The following is a 22116-nucleotide window of genomic DNA, read 5'->3' on the forward strand; positions in this document are numbered from 1 at the left end:
TCCCTGAAACACACACCAATGTTAACAAGACTCATTCAGTCACTCAAGACATTTAATCAATACCCATTCACCTCCCAATACAAACCATTCAAAACTAATGGATTATATTTATTATCATCAGTATGACAAAATGTCAAAAACCTGTAATCAGAATGAAAAACAAAATCTAAAAAAAAGAAAATGATAATCATGATGACTGAAATTATGGAGTTTTCTCCGTATTTCTTTATGAACCTATATTAGATATTAATTCATATACAAAATCTGAGCAAATGCAAACATAAGGTGATATTCAGTCCATCAAACATGGCAAGGCTAAAACAATTCCACTTTGTTACAGCATTTTCATTTGTCTATTGCAAACATACAGATGGTATGAAAAGCCATGAGGCCAGCTAATTTAAAATGTTGAAATCAGGGCACATGTGAAAACGCTCTCAGGACAAAGTGACAAGTCTTGGAAACCAGTCAGGTCACTTGACAGCATGAACTTTTCCTGATACATGTTACATTCGAGGTGTATGTGGGTTACGTTAAGTGGCTTTGACTATAAGGTGAAAGACAGAGTTGTCCTCATTACGAACAGTTGATTTGACGGAAGGGGCCGATCTGTGGTCCCGTCCAGCCAAGCAGGTGGCGGCCGTAGTTGATTGTTGTCAGTATCATCCCCAGCATGGCGATGTTCCCGAAGGCGCCACGCATTCTCTTTTTAGGATCTGATTGAGGGGAACAGCAAGAATAATAGCACCTTCACACGCTGCTTATAAAAAGCACGAAATGTAAATGAAACAGATTATTATCTGACCTCCAGTGGAGTAACCATGTGCGTACACCTCCCTGCTTATAATCCACACAGCTCCGAGTCCACTGACGAGACGCTGTGGTAGTCAGACACACACAAGCAATTGTAACACACTCAGATACGACAGGATTTTATAAGAATAGTTGTCTTCAAGAATCCCTGCATAACAAGGTAAAAAAAGTCTTTGCTCAAAATTTGTGCTTTAATTGCTAAACATTTTGGAAGCAGTGTGTCGGTGCTTGAGTGGCGTGACTTACAGGACAATGTAAACCGCCAACAGCGAGGCAGAAAAGGAAGGCGGGGTAGAACTCCAGGCTGGCGAGAGGTGATAACAGCATGTTAACTTTCACCTCTTTTTAATCACTATGACTCATAAAAGCATACACAACATCAATGCATGTGTGCACACTCAAGCTATACTGCCCATATGTCGGCTCATACGCACGTATTCTGGTGTGCACGCTGGATGCAGTTGAAAATGTTGCCAGTTTGTGGGTCGTCACTGTACATCTGAGGGTACTGCAAGGCAAAGGCAACTTTATTCCTATTGTCTATTCAACATGTGTCACAAAAAAAAAAAAAAAGGATGGAGAGCCTGTGCATGAAACTATGTTAAGACAGCAGAGGTGTTATGGTGGTGGTTCAATGGGTGGGTGCAGATCTTTAACAGAACAAAAGACAAAGAGGGACCATCTTCTGCTCACCAGCACGTTGTACTTCTTGCGGGCTTTGCCAACTTTCATGGCCAGATGGGCAACCATCAGGATGCTGGCAGCGCCAGTCATCACCACATATCCATACTCTTTGGACAGCACTACCATCGTGGCAACCTTTAAAGAGGAACAAATAAGAAGTGCATTTATATAGTGTTCGATCATCTCAGCTTTTGATTAATTTTTAAAGTAAGAACTCTTACTTCTTTATTCTAGTCTGGCTTTATTCATTTTTGCCACAGCTAAGAAAGCTAAGAGTTATTTTCCGGACAAAGAAATAATGAGAATAAGAATAATGATAATAATAACAAATGCGGCACTTTCACGCATATGATTGCAGAACATTAGGGTGTATGTGTGTTTTTTTTTGCACCCTATCATACAAATGATTTCTGAATCTATCAAACGGGTGAAGAGCGAATGTAAAACCAACAGTGGAGACCAAGGACGCCATTAAAACATAAGGTCAAACGAAGATTCCAGCGGCGTCACTAATGTTAAACCAACAAGCCTGAGCGGAAACATACAGAAAAAAAATACACAGCTCATATATGGATATGTAAGCGTTTACTGTACCTTATAGATGCAGAGTAGGGGGTCGACAGCTAACACTCGGGCACTGTGACAAACCGTCTGCACTGAACTTTCGGACTCAAACGCATCCGTGTGCGTAGGGGCTTACGTAACGCACGTACGTACACAGCGTGGGCGTGGCGGCCGCTTGTGCAGCACGCCTGTGTTTTGGAAAATGATTTACTTGTCGGGTTTGTGGCTAATGTGTGCTAAATGTCATCCGGATTCACTTGTCAATGAAGTTATTGCAGGTAACACAGTCCTCCACGGCAACATGCATTCACGAAATCAATTGAATTTATCAGACATGCGCGGTAGACCGCCTATTTACGCAAGTTACCATGGTGACCATCTGAACGAGAGGACTCCCCAACCTTAGCAGAACAGCTTCGCCTGCTTTGGGACTGACTTGTAGATCACAGCTGTGGGCTGTATCCAAAGCAAAGTGCAAATTGGGAAAGCCTGCTTTATCTGAGTGCAGTATTTCCACTTTAGACTACTGCATACTTTTATTCCACCATATTTCATGAGGGAATATTCACTTTTTACTGCACCACATTTATTTTAACAGCTTCAGCTTCTTTTTTTTTTCTAGTTACTGTACAGACAACGATTTTGCATACAAAACATATGAAGATTATATAAAATATCACGTGTTAATATAGATTAAACTACCTAGCAGTATAGAAAATAGTTCAAATTAGCTCCACCCCAACCAGCTGTGCTATTTCATATTAAAGCATCTGCAATAATAATCCAAAGATTTACTATATAATATCATAACACAGTATGGTGGCAATTATTTTGCACTATTACTGCTTTTTGATACTTAGAGCTCAATTTAAGGATCAATGTAAATAACTTTCACCTAAGATTCAATGCAAGAGTTTAATTTCAAAGAAGAAAATATAAGTGGCTGCTACAGATTGTTAATGAATTTTTTGGACTTATCTCTATTGTTTGCTCTTCTGTGAATAGTTTTATCACATCAGGTTCAAAGTATCAGATGGGAAAACTGTAGCTGTAAACTAGTGCAGAGGAAAAGCAAGGATTTCTCTTTTTCCAGAGAAATTTTTTACATATAAATAAACAATAAATCTCAATAAATCTAAAAAACCTAAGTGGTTTTGCTTTGGCTATGATGATGTGATTCAATATACCTATTCCATATACATATTCCTACTCCTGTCTGGTTTCTTCCATAACCTGAGGAATAGTTACCATTGCTTGAATACATGAATAGAATAGATTATTCATTCTGGTTGAATTATTATCACATATTGAAGATATAGCATTGAGTTGGTAACAGTCTACAAAAAACAAAAAAAACAAAACAGGAAACATTCTACGTGTGACTGATGTTACGTCACGTGACTATATTCAAGGCGCCCATTTATGACAGTGTCACAGATACTAGCCTTTTTTGACAGACATTTTGACTTGGCAGGAACATCACAGGCACAAGTAATAACGTTAATGATTGCTCTGTCCTTTTGAAGTGCCCGAGAAAGCTGTGCCAGTGAGCCAGTTCACAGTATCAAGGCCCTGGTCTGCAGACGTAAATGGAAGGCAGCCAAAAAAATCTGTCTGCAGTTGAGGTGAGCAGGGACCTGACAGGCCAGAGTTTCCAGTATCACATATCAGGTCAAGATGAGGTATGCAAAACACAGTCAGTGGTGTTAGCAGGCCCAGGTTCACTACTGCATGAGCTGCTGACTGAACTCATAATCAATTTAGATATTATATTATATTATATTATATTATATTATATTATATTATATTATATTATATTATATTATATTATATTATATTATATTATATTGAACATGCCAGTGCTTGTTGGAATTAGATCAAACCACATATGAGCGCTTTATGAGTGCAGATTATCCATAAAGACATAAATATGGGTGACAAGTCCTTGCAGCTACGGTAAGACGTGACTGACATGCTCCAGAACAAGGGATTACGAAGACAAACACGTGTACACCTTTGTTTGACAGCATGCTTTATACTCAGCTTTTCTTTTACATTTCACAAGTTATCTGTCATACTCATGCAGGATGACATGAGAGCAAAAAATGTTGAAGCTTGTCAGTGAGGTGAATCAAACCGTGAGAGGACTGTGCTTAGATCAATACAAAATCATTCCAGCAACCACTACATGATGCCAGGATAAGAAAGAAAGAAAGAAAGAAAGAAAGAAAGAAAGAAAGAAAGAAAGAAAGAAAGAAAGAAAGAAAGAAAGAAAGAAAGAAATGGCAGAGGTTATTGTTTAATGGAGAAAACATGTAGCCTGTATTATGAAGACATGTTTTAACTTGCTGGTTGATTAAATGCAAATTATTGATGCATGTTAGCTTTTCTTTTAGAAGGTTTATTCTTTGAACCCCCCCAATCTTGCCCTTTGGTTTCCCCTTTAAAGACTTTAAGACTCTTCAAATCTTTTTTCTACCCAGTCTGACAGTATCAAAGTTCCAACTCCTCAATGAAGCTGCAAATATGATGTTTTCTGAAATATTCAAGCCTCCAGCAATGGCAGCAGTATTTCATCAAATGGAAATATTAGAAAGGTCTAGAGAGGCCAAAGTTCAACCTAATATCACACCAAAGCTTGTGGAAACTTTGGGGTTTCATCTAAAGTTTAAAATGATTGAACAGCAGAAGTTATGAGTAGGCCACTGCTCTGTTCAGGGCTTCTGTTCAGAGGTTAAATAATATATCGATATACGTGTAAATATTATAGCTAAATATTAATAGTCTGAAGCATTTGTCTTCAAATTGCCAATCAAGCTGCAAGCCATGCATCAGACAGCAGCTGAGGGCAGCAGCTCACTGTGTAAAACACTACCCAGTATTCGTCACTAGATGTCCTCCTAAAGTCACTGAATATGCTTGACACAAAACAGCTGTATGGATTAGTTCAGTCCACAGGATGGCAAGTGTGAAATAGCATTAAGTTATACATGATTATAGGCCTCCTGCTCTATTTTTTGTCACCCAGGAATACACACAGGAAAAAAGGCTAAACTTCATTTTGTGGATGTACGTGACAGAGAAGAAGAGTGAGTGTGGTCAGTGCGCATCGGGCTGTTGAGTGTCCAGTTTCATGGACTGTCAGCGGCACATCTGTCCTCCTCCTCCTCCATCATGCTGAGTCTGATTCAGCACTTCAACACCTACACAGGGAACCAAGAATAGACTCAGGACTCATACTGAGACTGGAGAGAGGAGAGAAACAACTGCTTCCTGAGACCACCTTGTCCCATCTCATCCCATCACCTGGCTGTATACTGGGCAGGCTTTGAATTGGGGGGGGGCATAATTGTAAAAGCCTCAGTGCACATAGGTGTGAGTGGTGCAGATAGCCTGATATGGCCTATGATATGTAAACCTATCTGATCTGATCACATACAGTACAATATGCTTCCCACGTGCTTTTTGTTCAACCGTCATGCACACACACCTGAGGCAGCCTCATAAATAGTATCCAACACACACACACGGCCACAGACAGATATACACATACACACACGTTAGGTTTTCATCATTTTTGTGTTCATTACATAGACATACGTTCATTTCCTGAAGACTTATCTAAACCATAGCCATAACCACTACTTGCCTAATCTAAACTTAACCAAAGTCTTTACCCTAAAATGTAATGAAGCTTTGTCCTCACAAGTAAGGAAGGTCCCCACAGTGTGACTGTGGAAACAGATTTATGTCCCCACAACGCGAGTAACACACACACACACACACACACACACACACACACACACACACACACACACACACACACACACACACACACACACACACACACACACACACACACACACACACACACCTGAGGCATGAGTAGATGGTGATCGTTGTGCCTGCAGCTGGACCATTGTCGGTCAGGTCCCACAGCTATGCACGGATTACACTTTGCTGCCCTCACACGCCATTAAAAAAAAATAGATTCCCATTATCTCCGCTGCCCGGAGCTCCAGCTCACACCAAAGCGTGAGATCACTCCACAACGCAACCCCCACCCCCACCCCCACCCCCTCCCGCCGCGCAGTTCAGTGCGCCCCCCTCACTTGGATTCAGTTTCGGAAAGCGAGACGATGGCAAATATGTTGTGGAACAACTGGCCGTGATCATTGCGAGCAGCGCACTAAGAGGGGACGTTGTGAGCGCTGACGATGTGTGAATAGATGTGTTTTGGTGGAAGAAACCCGATGAATCTATGGAATTTGAAACGGCATGAAGGCATCTGGTTGTCAAGTTCCAGACAGCGGATGCGCGCTGGATCCAGAACCAACGACAGGATGAACTGAGACATTACGCGCGAGAGGTTGCCACGGGCAAGCGTCAGGTTTGACCTCAGTGGAAATCATTTCTGGGACAAACAATTTGGTGAGGATTATCAATGAAGAATGTGACTACGTCTCACTCTCTCCAAACGGGCTGGATGAAGCCCTCGGCGGTGTCATGCGTCTTGCCCCGCAGCCAAGCGCGCAACCCTTGCGGCTCATAGTTCTGCTCCTCCTCATCACGGGGGTGAACACATCCCCGGTGCTCTCTTCGGGCTGCCCAGACAGGTGTGTGTGTGATGACCAGTTGGTGGTTCAATGCGCTGGGCAGCACCTCACCACCTTCCCTGTCAACTTGCCGCTGGCCACGCGGCAGCTCATCATCTCCAACAACCGCATCGTGGAGCTGCCGCCACTCGCGCTCAACTACCTCTCCGATCTGGTGTACCTAGACTGCAGCAACAACTCCCTGACGGAGATATCCGAGTCCACGTTTGGGAATCTACGGAAGCTGGCCTACCTAGACCTCTCCTTCAACACCTTGAGCCGGATCGAGGACAGGACGTTTGGCCCCTTGGCGAGCCTGGTGATGTTGAGGATGACCGACAACCCAGGGCTCTCCGAGATTCACCAGGACGCCTTTGCGGAAAACGCGGCCCTCCAGGTGCTGGATGTGAGTCGGAACAACCTGACGGTCCTAAACATCACCTCCCTGATCGCGCTGCCCGCTCTGCGCTCGGTGGGACTCAGCGGGAACCCGTGGAGGTGCGAGTGCGACAACGAGGACCTGTGCCTGTGGGTCCACCTGGAGGGCTTCAAGTTCCAAGGTTTTATATCAATCATCAATTCTCTTTTATTCTGGGGTCTTATAAGGTGACATAAACACAACACGACCTTTGCTGTCGCTTTATCTTTATTATCAAATGGATAGGCCCCAGAGAGCCAATCACAAATAAGAGCTGGTGTGCTCTAGTTATTAATTATTAGATAATGCCCTGTTATGTAAACTATTGGCTATTTGCTGGTGGCTGCCCTCAATAAACAGCCTGTATCCACTGCAAAGATGAAAGCTTATTCATGTAGCACCTTCCTTACAACAAATACAGCTGTAAGTGTTTCATATTAATCAGGAACATCTTAGAAATTGTTGTGAAAGAGAAAGCAGACACTTAATTGGCAGATAAAAATTGAATGGCACCTCTCTCTGATAAGGCCCCTTTATAAAGATTTCATAAATTGTAACAAATGGTGTTATAAAGGGTTGACAAATAATTAATTACTGCTTTATATAAACCATTAGTAAGACCAGTTGTGAAAAATCCCTCTTGCTTCTTGCTTTATTGCTTCATTAACCTGTTACGCCCTGGGGCAAAAATGACCTAGGCCCCTACTGACCCCTGTTCCTCCCACTCTCTGTGGAATGTGATTGGTTGTGTGGTAATTGCATTAAACACTTTAATTTCAGAATCTAAAACAAATAAGAACTCAACTGACATAATAATGATCTTAAAACTAGATTTTGACACAGGGGCTCCTTCAAGACTGGGCCACAAGATTACAAAATAAAGCAGGCCCCACCTAAAGGGCGTCATCGTGTCATCATGCCTCTTGATATTGTGCATTAGTGCTGTATATCCCCGTAATACATTTTCAAATTTAATTTGCATTTACCAGGAAATAAAGCCTTGCTGGTGTTTATCCTCCTCCAGCATGCACAAACGTCAGCCAGAGTGATTTTTCACAACCAGGCAAGCATAAAATTGTTGATACTAACAGTTTTTGACAGATTTATAAAGCCTATACAAACCTTTAATAATGGGTTCCTTATTTAAAAAAATGAATTAAACATACACAGACAAAAAGGGTGGAGTTAAAAATAACTGACCATAAAAAGAGAAAAATATCAGCAGAAGAGATTCCTGACAAAATGGCAGTAAAATCTCCTTCAGACTCCTTCATGACTCCACGCTTTTCAAGCACACGCAGAGCCCTCACTGCTGGATTTCCCTCACTACTTAAAAACTCCTTGTCACGTCTGCATGTCACACCATCCTCTCCCACACGTTTATTACGTCAGCTGTGGTAGACACAGTGCGTCATGCAAAATATGATGTTCAATGTTCAATGTATGCCAGTCTATGCACACGTTGAAGTCTGCAAAGTTCAGCCCTCGCTCAGCTTCAAGTGGGATGAGACGCAGGTGACGGCAGTGGAGCGTGACAGCATTCAGACGATCAAATAACAAAGAGGCTGAAAGAGGATCGGAGGCAGGGCGCCATTTGATTTCTCCTCTTGCAACTCCGTTCATTAACTCAGCTCTGCGGTTTAGAGGGAAAACATCAGTCTTTTGTCTTGAAATGACGAATCAATCTTTATTTTATCCAGCTATTGGGATACTGTGGCATGCAGATGTGATTAATGGATCATGGTTGCACCATCAAATATTGATCCCCTTGTTTTGTTTTAATACTGTTGAGCTGATTGATGTGTCTGATATTCAGCAATCTTTCTTTGAGTTATTATGCTCATGCTTTGGTGTGGATGTGTCACTATGCAAAAGGGCAACTGCTATTTATAGTGTGTCTTGCTGAGCAAGAAGCCAGTCATAATTCTAACACCATAGTTATAATACACTAGTTTTAATACACTCGCCACACTTAATAAAAAGGCAGCCCCCCCCCCCCCCACAGACACACATGATTGGACATTATGCAAACTTGCATTCATTTCCCAGAGACTTACCCAAACCATAACCTTAACCAGTACTTGCCTAACTGTAACCCTAACCTTAACCTAAACCTAAACCTAGACTTAGACCTAAACCTAACCTTAATAAAGGTCTTGACCCAAAATTTAATGATGAAGATTTGCGTATGTCCCCATAAGGAAGGCGAGTCCCCGCAATGTGTTTTTGTAAACAGATTTATGTCCCCACAACATAAGTACACACGCATGCTTGGAGGCACACACACACACACACACACACACACACACGTGCACACACATACACTCACTATAGTTCACCACGGTCCCTGTGCAGCTTAGGCCGAATCCAAATGGGTCCTGCAAGAGCTGTCCTATTTTCTAGCTGCTCATTGCCTTTTGTCTAGCTTAATTTGGAGTGGAGCCTCTTCCAGTGACAGCTGCCAGCAAGGGAGAAGGCGGACACATAGATACACACACATTCCCTACCTCTGTTATGTATACACACAGTCTGTCCGTCTCTTACCAGCAGACAGCACAGGCATCATTCTTCATTCCCTTTAAAACCGAGTGCCTTGTCTCCTAAAGCACGTGGGGAGTCATACACACACAAATAAATGGATGCACACACACACACACACACACACACACACACACACACACACACACACACGTATATGTGCATACAAATTCACAGAGTCACTGATTCATGCATTTAGACACACAGACACAGATAAAGCACACTTGTAGTTCTTGGGGGGGTGGCGGAAGGATAACACTTTGGAGATGACTGTGTTTTGGCAGTGAGCTTTGTCTCTGCAGCCTCGTTATATCTTGTCTGGGTCTCACCTGGTTCATGCAACATGGCTCACTTGTCTCCTCGGTTTAGAAAATGCATCAGTAGCAATCGAGTGAGCGAGAGAGGGAGAGAAAGCTTCAGGAAGGAACCAACAGATTCTCCTCTGTCTCGCCTTCCTGGCTAGATTAGCACTCTCCCAGCTGTTATATAAGGAGAGCATCTAGAAATAGAGCAGAGTGTGGATGGGGGAAGTAGGGAGGGAAAGCCCTCTTCTTTGATGCCAGTCCCTTTGGGTTGAGGGAGGGGGGCTGTGAAGCCAGAAGGGTTTCCTTCCTAGCTGTCAGACACACACAGACAGACACGTGCGCACACACATACCAGCAGACTCCGCAAGGACAGAGATAGAAGACGGAAAAGTCTCGTGGAGGGGGTTTGTGCATGTATATATGTTAAGAAGGAGTGTGCACGTGTGTGCATGCATGGAATTGAGTGTTTATTATAGCCAGAGCATCACAGCACATTGTGCACAGTGCACAGCAGCAGCCTTTGGGAGGATCAGAGTATGCTTTGAATTCTCAGTGGTAGATAGAGCTTAGAGAAGCTGAATGCCCTCATGTTCTTAAGCTGCACGTTCGTTTTCAGATCCATGGGCTGCAGATGAGCTTCTCTGAGGAGAAGAACGCATATTTATGCACTGAGGAAATACAATATTAGAAAAGCGTACATTTCAGTCAGCTTATGAAATCAGCCCGTCAAGTGATTTGATTGAAGGCTACAGTATGATCCCTCTCGTCCTCTGTCACATAACACCTCCCACCAACCTGAGTCAGGTATAACACCAACACCTTGCGCTGCCACTGAGAGTGCATGAAAAGTCTTTGGCAAGCTGGCAATGAAGCCGAGACAGTTATCAAGCTACATGTGATAGTTGAAATAGTAAACTAAGAGAGGCTAAGCTTTTTAAATAATTATGTAGTAATTAGTGAATAAACTGTTGTCATAACAATTATAACTGTTTATCCATTACTTTTAAATTACCTACAACTAATGGATGCACAAGTGAAATAGTTGGCTAAAGGTAATGGGTAAATTATTTAAATACTTACGTAAGAGAGGATTTGAAATAATTAGCCTCCAGTAATGGAGAGCGAGTCAAAATAACTACAAAAAATGAAGCAAAGTAGTCATGTAAAAGTAGTGGTTAAATGGTATAAAGAGTTCACTAAAAGTAATGGATAAATTGTTGAATTGATAGCTGAGACTAATGGATAAACAGGTACATAAATGGTTAAAATGATTAGCTTTAAGTTGTAGCAGGGCCATTTGGAAATCCAAACTTGACCGATCCAAAACACTGATACTACATTTGTATGAAAAAAGTATAGCAAGATACATTTTTTGTTGTGTTTGTTGATATCCACTTTGAAATAAATTGAAATGGCCACATTTGGAACATGGCGGGTGGTCAAAGAAGACCACTCAAATTCATCACATGATAACATTTGGGAAACACTGATCTAAAGGATGTTTTTGTGCAACGAGAGCGTGAAACAAGCCAGTGAAACTTAACACAACTCTGTAAATCACATCAAACACTCAACAACATGATTTATGTGTGTAAGATTTTAATGATGTAATACAATAAACATACAATTATCCTATTAAAATGATCTGCAAATGATCCCGTGTTCAGTCAGTCGACATGTATCCACCACAAATCACATTTTCAGAGCAAAATACGGCACCAGATGACAATGTGTATGATGGACTGTTGTTTCAGAACCAGGGTTACAGAAGACTGTTCCCTGTGCAGAAACTTCCAAGTCTTTTGATCTCTCCCAGTGGGAATTCCCCCAAACACAAAAGCTTTGAAAAAAACACAAGCCAATTAAAAACAGTGGCCGTATGGAGACGGAAACACTCCGTGTGTTGTGTCTCACACACGGTAACAAAAGGCTGAGCTCGGCTTCAGGATTATTTTCTGAAAATGCTTCTCTCGACAGGCGTCATGTGGCGTATTTAATTTTGATTGATAGGCCTTTTAAAAAGGCATCCATCTGCTGTAGTTTTCTGAAAGAGAAGGAACTCGGCGTTTCCATTAGGATTTGTGGATTTCAGTAAGGTCTTAGTGGTAGTCATGATGAGAAACCTTATTATCTGAGGTTTCAGGCGGACACAAAGGCTCGAGTCACTCTCTAATCCTGTGGAGGAGAAAGGAGTTTGAATTATTCATCCATGATTTTTTAAAAAAATATAATTTAATGCTGCATCAACTGAACACTGTCGTACACAGGAAGCTCGTTAAGCCTTTCAGCGCTCTGATAAAGAAGGCGACATTGTTACACCGGTGCCGTTTTCTACATTTGACTCTGAGCTGTGTGATCGTGAATATGTTATGGATATCTTCCGCTCCGTTTGCTGCCTGTTAGAAATGTTATGCATTTATTTAACAGGCTGCTCTGTTTAATACAACATGTATAATAGTTTTTTTGCTAAACAACTTCAAACATCAAAGGGTCATTTAAATCATATGATGCCTAAAGTAAAGTTACTTGATATTTGCAGAGGAGATCAGCTGTTAAGTGCACTTAAATCATCCTGAAAATATATTTGACATGTGACATGTTCCTGCCTGAACACAGTATTTTCTTCCAAAGTTGAAGCAGTTTTAGTTATTTCACATGACAGATTTCTGGATTCGTGCTTGTTTCACTGGCGGGGCTCAGTTGGACCAAGGTGATGCCACGTACCTCTCTGTGCACCAATCACTGCTTGTCAACATTTGAATGATAGTCTGATGTCAGGTGTGGGTTTATGTTGTCATCACTGTCAATCAAAGATCCGATGAAGCAGATTCGCTGAGTTTTTGAGTATTAGGCTCTTAGTAAACAACAACTATGGATGTTGTTTTTCCTAATTTGAACTTTGATAGTTGCTTAGTTTGTCATGAATATTTAATGTAGAAAAACAGTTAAGATTTTAAACCAACTGTTCTGGAGCTTTAAAATCAACTGCAACCCCGATTCCAGAAACAGACACTGTTTGAAACGTTTGCAATCAAACTGTGTTTACTGACAGCAGTTTTAGGAAGTGTTCCTGAGCTCATGTACTAATCTCCTTTATCCAGTCATGTGTTCACAAAGTGGTGAACCTCGCTCCATCCTTGCTTGTGAATGAGTGAGCCTTTCCAGGATGCCCTTTCATACCCAATCATGACACTATCACCTGTTACCAATCAACCTGTTTACCTGTGGAATGTTCCAAACAGGTGTTTTTGGAGTGTTCCACAACTTTCTCAGTCTTTAGTTGTTCAGAATAAGCATTATTTTATTATATTATTATAAGCATATTTCCAAAATTCAATGAAGTCGATGAGGTACAACATTAAATATAATATCTTTGTACTGTTTTCAATGAACAAATTATGGCAGTCTGTTTTGTTTATGTTTTAAACAGTCCCAATTTTTTGGAATCGGGCTTGTATGCATGAATATTGTTCTCCTGCTGTTGTTACTTCTAAGCGACGATTATTTTCATTCCTGGATTGACGTCATGAAGAAATGCAAACCCTGCACATCTCTGAAAGTCCAAAACAAGATGACTCAGTAGTCTGAATAATACCACTGCAAGACAGCTGACCTGCTTAATGTATGTTGTTTATTAAAACACCACCAGCCTGGAAGTGAGGCACACGAGAAGAGGGCCAATTCATTTTTGTCTCTGGTGCACTTCAGAGTTGCAATTTTTACAATATCTTTCCTAAGTATTAAGATGATGTGCTACACCCCATCGTCCTCTGATTAATCCTTTATCATTGGTGTGTGTCTGTGTGACAGATGAGGGCCAGACGGTGTGTGGCTCACCCGCTGACATGCAGGGCCGTCGTCTGGGTGAGGTGGGCATCCAGCTACGGACGTTATGTCACCAGACTCTGGGCTCCTGGGACTACCTTTTCTTTGTCGTCATCGGCTTTGTCATCTTTGCTGCCGGCACCGTGTCGGCCTGGGTGATGGGCGTCATTATGGTGCTCTATGAGCGCTACATCAAGAAGAAAGACGACCAGCTGGACGTGGACGACGAGGAAGAATCCAGCGAGACGGGTCGGACGTCGCGGGCCAGGAGTGACCATGGCAACGGGAATTTGAAAACATCACATACTGTTTAACAGATTTGATTCCCAGTCTGCCCGCCATGGATTCCCACAGTGCCTCCTGTTAACTAACTTGACTGTCTGTCAAGACTGAAGATGCTCCAGTCAAAAGGAGTCTATTGAAAAGGCTCAGCTCTGAAAGAGAAAGGAGAGGAATGAACAGACATGAGGAGTTTCATGGGTCTCATTTGTTGTGTGCTTTCAGGTGATGTAACGCCTCCTGCTGCCATTATGGAGGTTCCCGGGCCTTGAGTGTAACCGACCATGTATGCAGATGTATGACTTTACTACATGGTTTAATACTTGTCTAATGGTATTGATGGTCATATTTACCAGCTCCACATTTTGGGAATCTGGATACCACTTTCATATCTGTCCATTAAATAAGCAGCTACAGCCAGAGACAGGTAGCTTTGTTTAGCGTGAAAACAGGAAACAGGGAAACAGTGGCTCTGTCAGTAGTTAAGAAACCAGCACATCTAAAGCTCATTCATGTTGATTGAGTTTGTTTTTTCGACCAGGAGTGGCAGCATCCTGGAGTCAGGCAGTCAGTTTTTGGATGGATAAATCAAACAGGTAATGTATATGCCAGTGATAACAATCCTGTCATTCAGCTCTTGGCAGGAAAGTGAATAAGAGTGTTCCCCAAAGAAGTCAAACTAGTCCTTTAAGCACAGTCTGGGTCCGGCTAAGGAGCAGCAGCACTCAACCAGCTCCAGCTGGTTTAAACAAGATTGGGAAATCAGTGGGAAAACAATTAAATTGACTTTATTTTCAAATTTTACACTGTTACTGTTTGTTGATTGTTACGTTTTGTAAGTATTTTCCTAAATTTAGAGATGCAGAGATGAGACCAAAGTCAAAAGGCCTAAAGACAAAGGCGGTTTTCTCAATTAAGCGAAACAATTTGGGCTACTGGAAAACATCATACATCCCGTTATACAATTTGTTTGCATCTATAATGTTACAAATTGGAAAGATACGCCTGCTTCTCATGTACATGACATTTTATCTATTTCAAGATTTATTTAAATAGCATCATTTGTACACAATAAATTCCTCAGTGGACCTCCATGATGGCAACAAGCATAACGGGATAATTGTGACTCAGCTTCACAGCCTCTACATGATATCTGAAGTGGTGAGGTCATTCTATTCACAGGTATCAGAGGAAAGGATTAAATGCATTCATACAATGCATTCATGCTGGTGGAGATGAATAAACGTGTGCACATGTACACATTAGAGTGTACTATGCAGCTGTGCATGATTGAGCTTTCACAGATTTGAGCGTGTCGATCTTTGGTCCTGTGGTTTTGTACCGATCACTTTGCTCATCTGTTCGCCCAGAAACAAACTGCTGTCAAGATTTTTGTGCCGAGGATCTGTTTGTGAAGTTCAGAGCCGACGCGGCCCAGCTGCTGAGTTCTGCTTTGGCAGCGGGCCCTGATGGATGGCAAGTAAACAGGAGAGTGTGATAATTGATTTCGTCTTCATCCTCTCTTTGTTGGCTAGCTGGTTTGAGTGCAGTGTCCTATCTGTTTCTGCATGCACTGTTGATGCACCAAAAAGCCTTATGAGGGGTGGACAAGCTTTGAGGGGGAAGGAAATGGGATTTACTGCAACAGACAAAATATCCTAAATCTAATCATTTGAGTCATTCTTTAAAAAAATACATATCCGTAAATTTCTGAATTCCACTTTTTATTTACGCTTTGAATTGAGTGAATTTACAAGCAATTTACTCAAGCCTGATCTTCAATGAATCCCCAGTCGTGTAACAGTTTTACAGCAATAAGACAGCTCATGCTGGCAGGAAAAGGGGCATCATTTCAGCCCACAATGCTAAATATCAGCATCTGATTTGTGTGAGGTTTGCCTCCAGGTTGCAATGTCCAACGTCACAAACTTATCACAGAATGACCACTTCCATATTTTTGCTCGTGACACTCTATTGACCCTGACATTGACTGTTCTGAACTTAGGAAGGAGCAGAAAAGAGAGAAAAGAGTAGAGAATTCAAAAGGCTAAAGGTAGCTGCTCCGATATGCTGTGCTCTGTGTGTGTGCTGTATCTGTACAATTGGTTGTGTCTAAGAATTGTTTATTTTGAGGGACCCGAGAAGGAGGACATCCTCTCACTGTGTTTGGACCAGCTGGTTTTCCATCACTTTTCGGAGTGCAGATGTTACTTTATTTAAGTTTTATTATGAAAGTGCTTGGATTCAAATGTCTGGATGTATGCAAGTTACTGTAATAATAATGACATCTTGGAGCAAGGTAAGATACCTTGAAGACATTCTGACATGTCACAGTAGGAAAAGCATCTAGATAATAAAATGAATGATGGTTGAAGTCCATTCAGCTGTTTCTGTTTAAGGGTCCTGGTATTGTGCATGTTAGTTCACTACTGTCATGACTTACTGGGGAACTTGAATAAAAGTTAATGGAGTCACCATTAATGTTAATAGTAACACCTGTGCATTTTCTACTACTATAAGTCAAAATATTGTAACCTAGACCTTATACTTATTAACCATCGGACTGTCCAGGTGTTTACTGACCAGGCTGTGAGAAGTGAGGAGGTTGTGGTACAAGCAAATATAACTGTGAAGAATTTAATTATTAGCATCAAGAGGTAGTTATTGGGTACTTGTGTGATGAAAATGTGGTGAAGAGAGCAGTTAATCCACGCTCTGACTCTGCACAATCTGTTATAATACTACTGAGAAACCTTTCTTCACACACTTACTGGCATTCTTGTGTGCATGTTGTTGGGATTGGTCCAAAGTCAACTCCAACTACAAAATTGCTGATTTAACTACCAAACTGCAAGTATAATACTAGATTATTCAGTATAAACATGCTGGTTATGGATGCTTGAGTGCTGAATGCAAAGTTCATTTTCTTCTAGGCTTTTTTCAAACAGTCTAACTGAAAGCATGAAAAGCACAAGAGTAATTAAGAAGATAGAATAGAATAGAATAGAATAGAATAGAATAGAATAGAATAGAATAGAATAGAATAGAATAGAATAGAATAAATCTTTATTGTCCACCAGGGGGGTGGAAATTTGTCTGGATGGAAATGATGGCTGCATTCTGTTCAGGTGTTCAGGTGTTCAGGTGTCAGGGCCCTGCTCTTGTATATTATTATGTGTGTTATTAATTACACTTGTGCTTTTCCTGTAATGAAAATTCAAAACATTTGCTATGAAAAATCTTTTTTTTTTTGTGAAGAAGAAGAAGTAGAAGCAGCAGGTCTTAAGTAGAAGTGTAATAATTGTCTTCATCACACCACTAATATAAGACACTCAGGAATGAATCTTGTGTATATGTCTGTGTGTGTGTTAGCTTGCACTCCCTCATATATGGAAGTGATCTTGACTCATGACAGTAAGCATAACTATGCATGCACCAATCTAAACATACTCACTGGCACGTCATATGGAACTGGATGCCAGAAGTGTCAGTCCAAGATAGTGACCCATGTACTGTACCTGTAAGTTGCCTACTGAAGCAGGATGCTTAGATGCCTCTGAACATTTCAACCATTGGTTGCTGGTTGCTCTCGTGGCTTTGGGTATACTATTTGCATGGGTTCCTTCAGTATATACAAAATGCATTGCATAATGTGCATGTCTATTGATTTCTGTGCAGTCAACTCTCATCTATATCCACATATAGTGCAAGCATTTATGAGGTAGTCTCAGCTGTGAGGGTGTATCACATTCTGATGATTAAGTCATGTGATGCCACAGGCAAGGGTGAGGGTGCGGCCTGGAAATAGGAGAGCTGTTGCCCTAATTCATGTCAGCACAGTGACACAGATGGAATGACAAGGAATACCCACATGTCTCCGTTTCTTGATACACATGTGCATAGTTGCTATTCCTATGTACAGCACACATGGCGATTGCCTGGCTCTGAATACTCTCAGCCTTGACAGTTTTTGCTCCTCATGGGGACTTGGAGCTACTTTATAGAAGCTGAATATGCTGAGCCTCAATAATATACTAAGTGGATGAGCTGGATTTCAATATTCTGCACTTTTTCCACCCCCACATGGCAAACTCAGACCATATTTTGAGGCACATGTATGCATGTGCTCAGACACACAGAGACAAAAAGCATCACTTCTGCCTCCATAATCGACTCCAACACAAATCACCTCACTTCTGAACAATGTACCGTGTGAGAGCGTAGAAGTAGTGCTCTTCTCTCACTAATGCTACAGTGCTGACACGAACCAAAACAGCATCTTCCCACATCATTAAAACAATAAAATGTAAAGTTAAGGGTTAGATGTTTTGGGAAATATGCTCATTAGCTTTGTTGCCAAGACTGAGATAAGAAGATACGACTTTCATGTCCTGACACTGAGTAAATTTACATGCACAAAATATTCGGGTTGTTGCCCTTATTCTGAAAAACACAATATTCCTACAGTATGGTTAACATGGCTGATGAAAATGAATATTCCATGAATATTCCTGTTTATATACAGCTGTGCATACGAACACAGCCTCCCTCGTTCATTCCTTCAACCACCATCTCGAAAAGGTCAGCACTGCAATATTTGTACATATCCAAACACATGTTGATATTCAAGTCTTTCATAGGGTTTAAAAGTACGTGTTTTTCTCCTTACGATCAGAAATGTGGGCTTTTTTTATGCATGCATCTCTGCCCCAGCCTCGCATACTGTTTGTCAGGCAATGCACAGAGCTGTCCTTAAACAGAAAAGAGGCCGTGTGTTGCAAAATGAGATAAAAACCACAATGACACACATATAGCGAGAATGTGTTGTAAATGTCCTAAAACGGGAATAGTATTGGCATTGGTCTTTATCAGGAAAGGCTGCATTTGCAACAGGGCCTAATTTGGAAAAGCCAACTGGAATATGTTGTTAACCCATATAAAATTGGGAATCTTGTCATATTTAGAATATTAGTGTGCATGCAAATATAGTACTGTAAATATTACACTGCAACTCGCAGCCGATTAGCTTAGCTTAGCATAAAGACTAGACACAGCTAGTTCGGCTCTGTCCAGAGTTTAAAAAAAATCCACCGGCATGCTGACTGATGAACACATTTCTATCTTGTTTGTTTAAATCGCAGAAAAAACAAAGAGTAAAAATGACAAATTGTGGTTGTATGTGTCAGACTTATGCTAAGCTAAGCTAAGCTAACAGGCTACTGACTGTAACTTCAGCTTATAAACATCCGAGTGGTAACGAAGTGGCCAGAAAGCCAATAAGCATATTTCTCAAAATGTTGAACCATCGTTTTTAGTTGACAAATTGTGATGCTAAAGGGGACATTGTGGCACTAGAGAACACACAGGGCAGAGAAGCATTCAGCCAGCTCTGGTCACATCAATAATACAGCTATGTCCGTGAGCCAGTTTAGCGAATAGACGAAGAAATGCACACTGCTGCTGCATGCGGAAGCTCCTGCAGCTTTCTGTCCTGCCTGTGGTTGTTTATCTCGTGTTTTTTTGCACCAATGTGTGCATCTCCTGAGCTGAAGGCGAACTGGCCACTATAAAATGCCCGCAGATGGGAGATGTGACATCAAGCAAGAATGGCTCTAACCGACCGTAATAGCCCTCTGACACATCCACTTACAAGCACGCTCACTCACACACAAACACAAAAAATAGGAAGAAAATCCTTTAGTCACGGAGCAGTGGAATGACTTACACCAAAGTTAGAAATGAGGGACATATTTCCAGAGACTGGTGCTTGGAAACTGTGTGCCTGTGTTTCAGTTATTTCAACAAAATGTCATCATGAATCACTGCCACATATGGATGACAGCACCAAAGTACTGTCTGCCAAACAAAACCACCCTGACTGCTGTGCTGAACTGGAACATAACATGCTCTAGAGCTGGAACATGGAGGAACCGCTGCAACTTATATTAAGTTAAAGATATTTCTTATGCTTACAATTGTAAACATACAAACAGTGTATAATGACTGTTCCTGTTTTGTACTTTTATTCCATTTGCTTTGACAATTTGTCAGTTCATATTTTGACCACGGTGAAGCACAGAAAGAGGGACAGGAAGAAGCAAAAGGCCTGGTTTTCAGTGCAGGCCAGGAATGAGTTTTCTCCAATTTGCCTCACTTTCTCCATCATCATCACATCACATTATTATCAGAAATGATTTGTCAGCTGGGATTTATTTCAACTTAATGAACTTATTGTGTTTGATCCTATGTTACATACTCTATGTTTTCTATTGGACTAAATATTTACAAGCTCTGCTTACCCCTCCTCTGCAAAAGTGTCTATTGATTGATGGTGAAGAGTAAACCCCTGCCTCCATTTGGCAGAGAGGAGGATGGTCCTACTGCTGTTACATATCTGCACAGGCTCAGGGGCCTGCCAACTCTGTATCCTTCCCCAGCAATAAAAGGTCATTTGAGAGGAGATGGTGTGTCCTTTTGTGCGTCATATTAATGCCTGGAGAATTTTTTTGTGTGTGTTGCTTTGTCTTGTTGTTCAACCTCTTCCTGCTCTTTCAATGCACCTTTTCCCTCTTTTGCTCTGTGGGTATTTCCAAAGTTAGCAGGTGTCTAATGAGCATCCAAATCAGAAACGTCTGTGTTGGCCTCATGGTCTACACTGGGGCCTTGTTAGCTCACAGACACAGATGCACAAATACACATACTGTACTAGCATGCATACACATTCACAGCTGGAGATGTGTTGCATTGTATATCAGTGTACTCTGGGTGCCCAGACTGGTTTGCAATTATGTTAAATCCAATGGAGTCGGCTGCAAACTTGAGATAACGAGATGCTTACTCACACTAAGCTCCAAGTCAAAAGCAGCACAATCATATTCTAAACTGAGGCTGGGAATCTGTAAATTGGTCAGTCGTATTTTTGCACAAATGGTCCTGGAGCATGACGGGGTCTTCAATTTCCTTTGACTAACTCTGTTCCTCTCATCTCCTTTTATCCCTCCATGCTTTATTTGTCTTGTCTAAAAGATATTTTGGGCCATAAGTGCTATTTTTGCACCTGTCAGTTTCCCTACAGACGTCTCAGTTTCTATGTGCTCTATTTATGTTCTCTTAATGGAATAGTTTGTCATTTTGGATAATATGCTTATTTGCTTTCTAGATGGATGAGGAGATTGAGACCACTCTCATGTCTGTACAGTAAATATAAAGCTAATCAGATGATAAGCTTAGCATAAAGACAGGAAACACAGGGCTCCACCCGAGGGTTAAAAACGCAACCACCAGCAGCTCTAAAGCTCATTAATTCACACATTATATCTTGTCTTCAAAAACATTTCTTAGCTCTCCACAACTTGACGTTTTTAAACCTTTGGGTTTTGTATGAAATGAAACATACAGGAAGTAATGTGTGGATTAATGTGCTTGAGAGGTGCTGGTAGGTGGAGTTTGCTAACTTTGGACAGACAGACTATCTGTTTCCCCCTTGCTCACAGTCTTTAGGATAAGCTAACAGGCTGCTGGCTCCACCTACATACATACATACACAGACATACAAATATAAGTGGTACAAAAGTACAAATGTCAGCCTCTTGTTTTTCAGTGGGGTTATGAGCAAGACACAGCATTTGCTAGAGACCAGCAGAGACTCCAGGAAGTCACTGCTCCTGGCAGACATAGTCTGATAGATAACCTCCCAAAATGTGATTTTCTTTTGATTTTTGTAGAGGTTAAACATGTTCGTTAGTGAGCTTTAGAGGTGCTGGCAGGCAAATTTTCTTACCTCTCCACAGAGCCAGGCTCTCTTTAGGAAAAGCTAAGCCTCAAATTTAGTGAAGAAAATCATCTATTCTGACTCGAATAACCTACCATGAGCATTTCCCTGAACGCTGAACTGCTCTTTCCGTCTCTTGTCTCTTTGTCCTTCCTCTTCCGTCTTTCTCTGTCTCATGTGTCCCTTGAATATTGATAAGCTCTTTGAACTTGAGACAGAAACTTAAGGCCTGATTAACACACACAGCGATCTGCCTGCCCGCCTCCCTTCCTTGTAGGTCTTCTGTTCATCTGACCTCCTTACATGCCATGTTTTCCACATACG

At 41.4% G+C, this 22116-nt stretch overlaps 2 protein-coding genes across 2 annotated transcripts; one reads left to right on the forward strand and one right to left on the reverse strand.

Annotated features, from left to right (window-relative positions):
- Window positions 1-38: 38 nt before the first annotated feature.
- On the reverse strand, window positions 39-2388 carry mgst3a (microsomal glutathione S-transferase 3a). Its single transcript, XM_070974776.1, has 6 exons — window positions 2092-2388; window positions 1507-1632; window positions 1248-1321; window positions 1060-1117; window positions 806-878; window positions 39-716 (listed from the first exon to the last, which is right to left on the reverse strand). Exons 2-6 carry the CDS (start codon window positions 1621-1623, stop codon window positions 577-579), a joined length of 462 nt encoding a protein of 153 aa, XP_070830877.1. The 5' UTR covers window positions 1624-1632; window positions 2092-2388; the 3' UTR covers window positions 39-576.
- Window positions 2389-6171: 3783 nt separating this feature from the next.
- On the forward strand, window positions 6172-19691 carry LOC139339243 (leucine-rich repeat-containing protein 52-like). Its single transcript, XM_070974774.1, has 2 exons — window positions 6172-7216; window positions 13728-19691. The coding sequence occupies exons 1-2, from the start codon at window positions 6568-6570 to the stop codon at window positions 14054-14056; spliced, it is 978 nt and encodes a 325-aa protein (XP_070830875.1). The 5' UTR covers window positions 6172-6567; the 3' UTR covers window positions 14057-19691.
- Window positions 19692-22116: the final 2425 nt, after the last annotated feature.

This window comes from Chaetodon trifascialis, chromosome 11, assembly GCF_039877785.1.
Source record: "Chaetodon trifascialis isolate fChaTrf1 chromosome 11, fChaTrf1.hap1, whole genome shotgun sequence".
NCBI classification, from domain to species: domain Eukaryota; kingdom Metazoa; phylum Chordata; class Actinopteri; order Chaetodontiformes; family Chaetodontidae; genus Chaetodon; species Chaetodon trifascialis.

Coding starts and splice junctions, on each gene's coding strand:
- mgst3a (XM_070974776.1), bottom strand. CDS start 1,623: ATGGTAGTGCTGTCCAAAGAGTATGGATATGTGGTGATGACTGGCGCT. Junction 1,322..1,506: donor GCAAGAAGTACAACGTGCTG/GTGAGCAGAAGA, acceptor TTTGCCTTGCAG/TACCCTCAGATGTACAGTGA. Junction 1,118..1,247: donor CAGCGTGCACACCAGAATAC/GTGCGTATGAGC, acceptor ACCTCTCGCCAG/CCTGGAGTTCTACCCCGCCT.
- LOC139339243 (XM_070974774.1), top strand. CDS start 6,568: ATGCGTCTTGCCCCGCAGCCAAGCGCGCAACCCTTGCGGCTCATAGTT. Junction 7,217..13,727: donor GGAGGGCTTCAAGTTCCAAG/GTTTTATATCAA, acceptor TCTGTGTGACAG/ATGAGGGCCAGACGGTGTGT.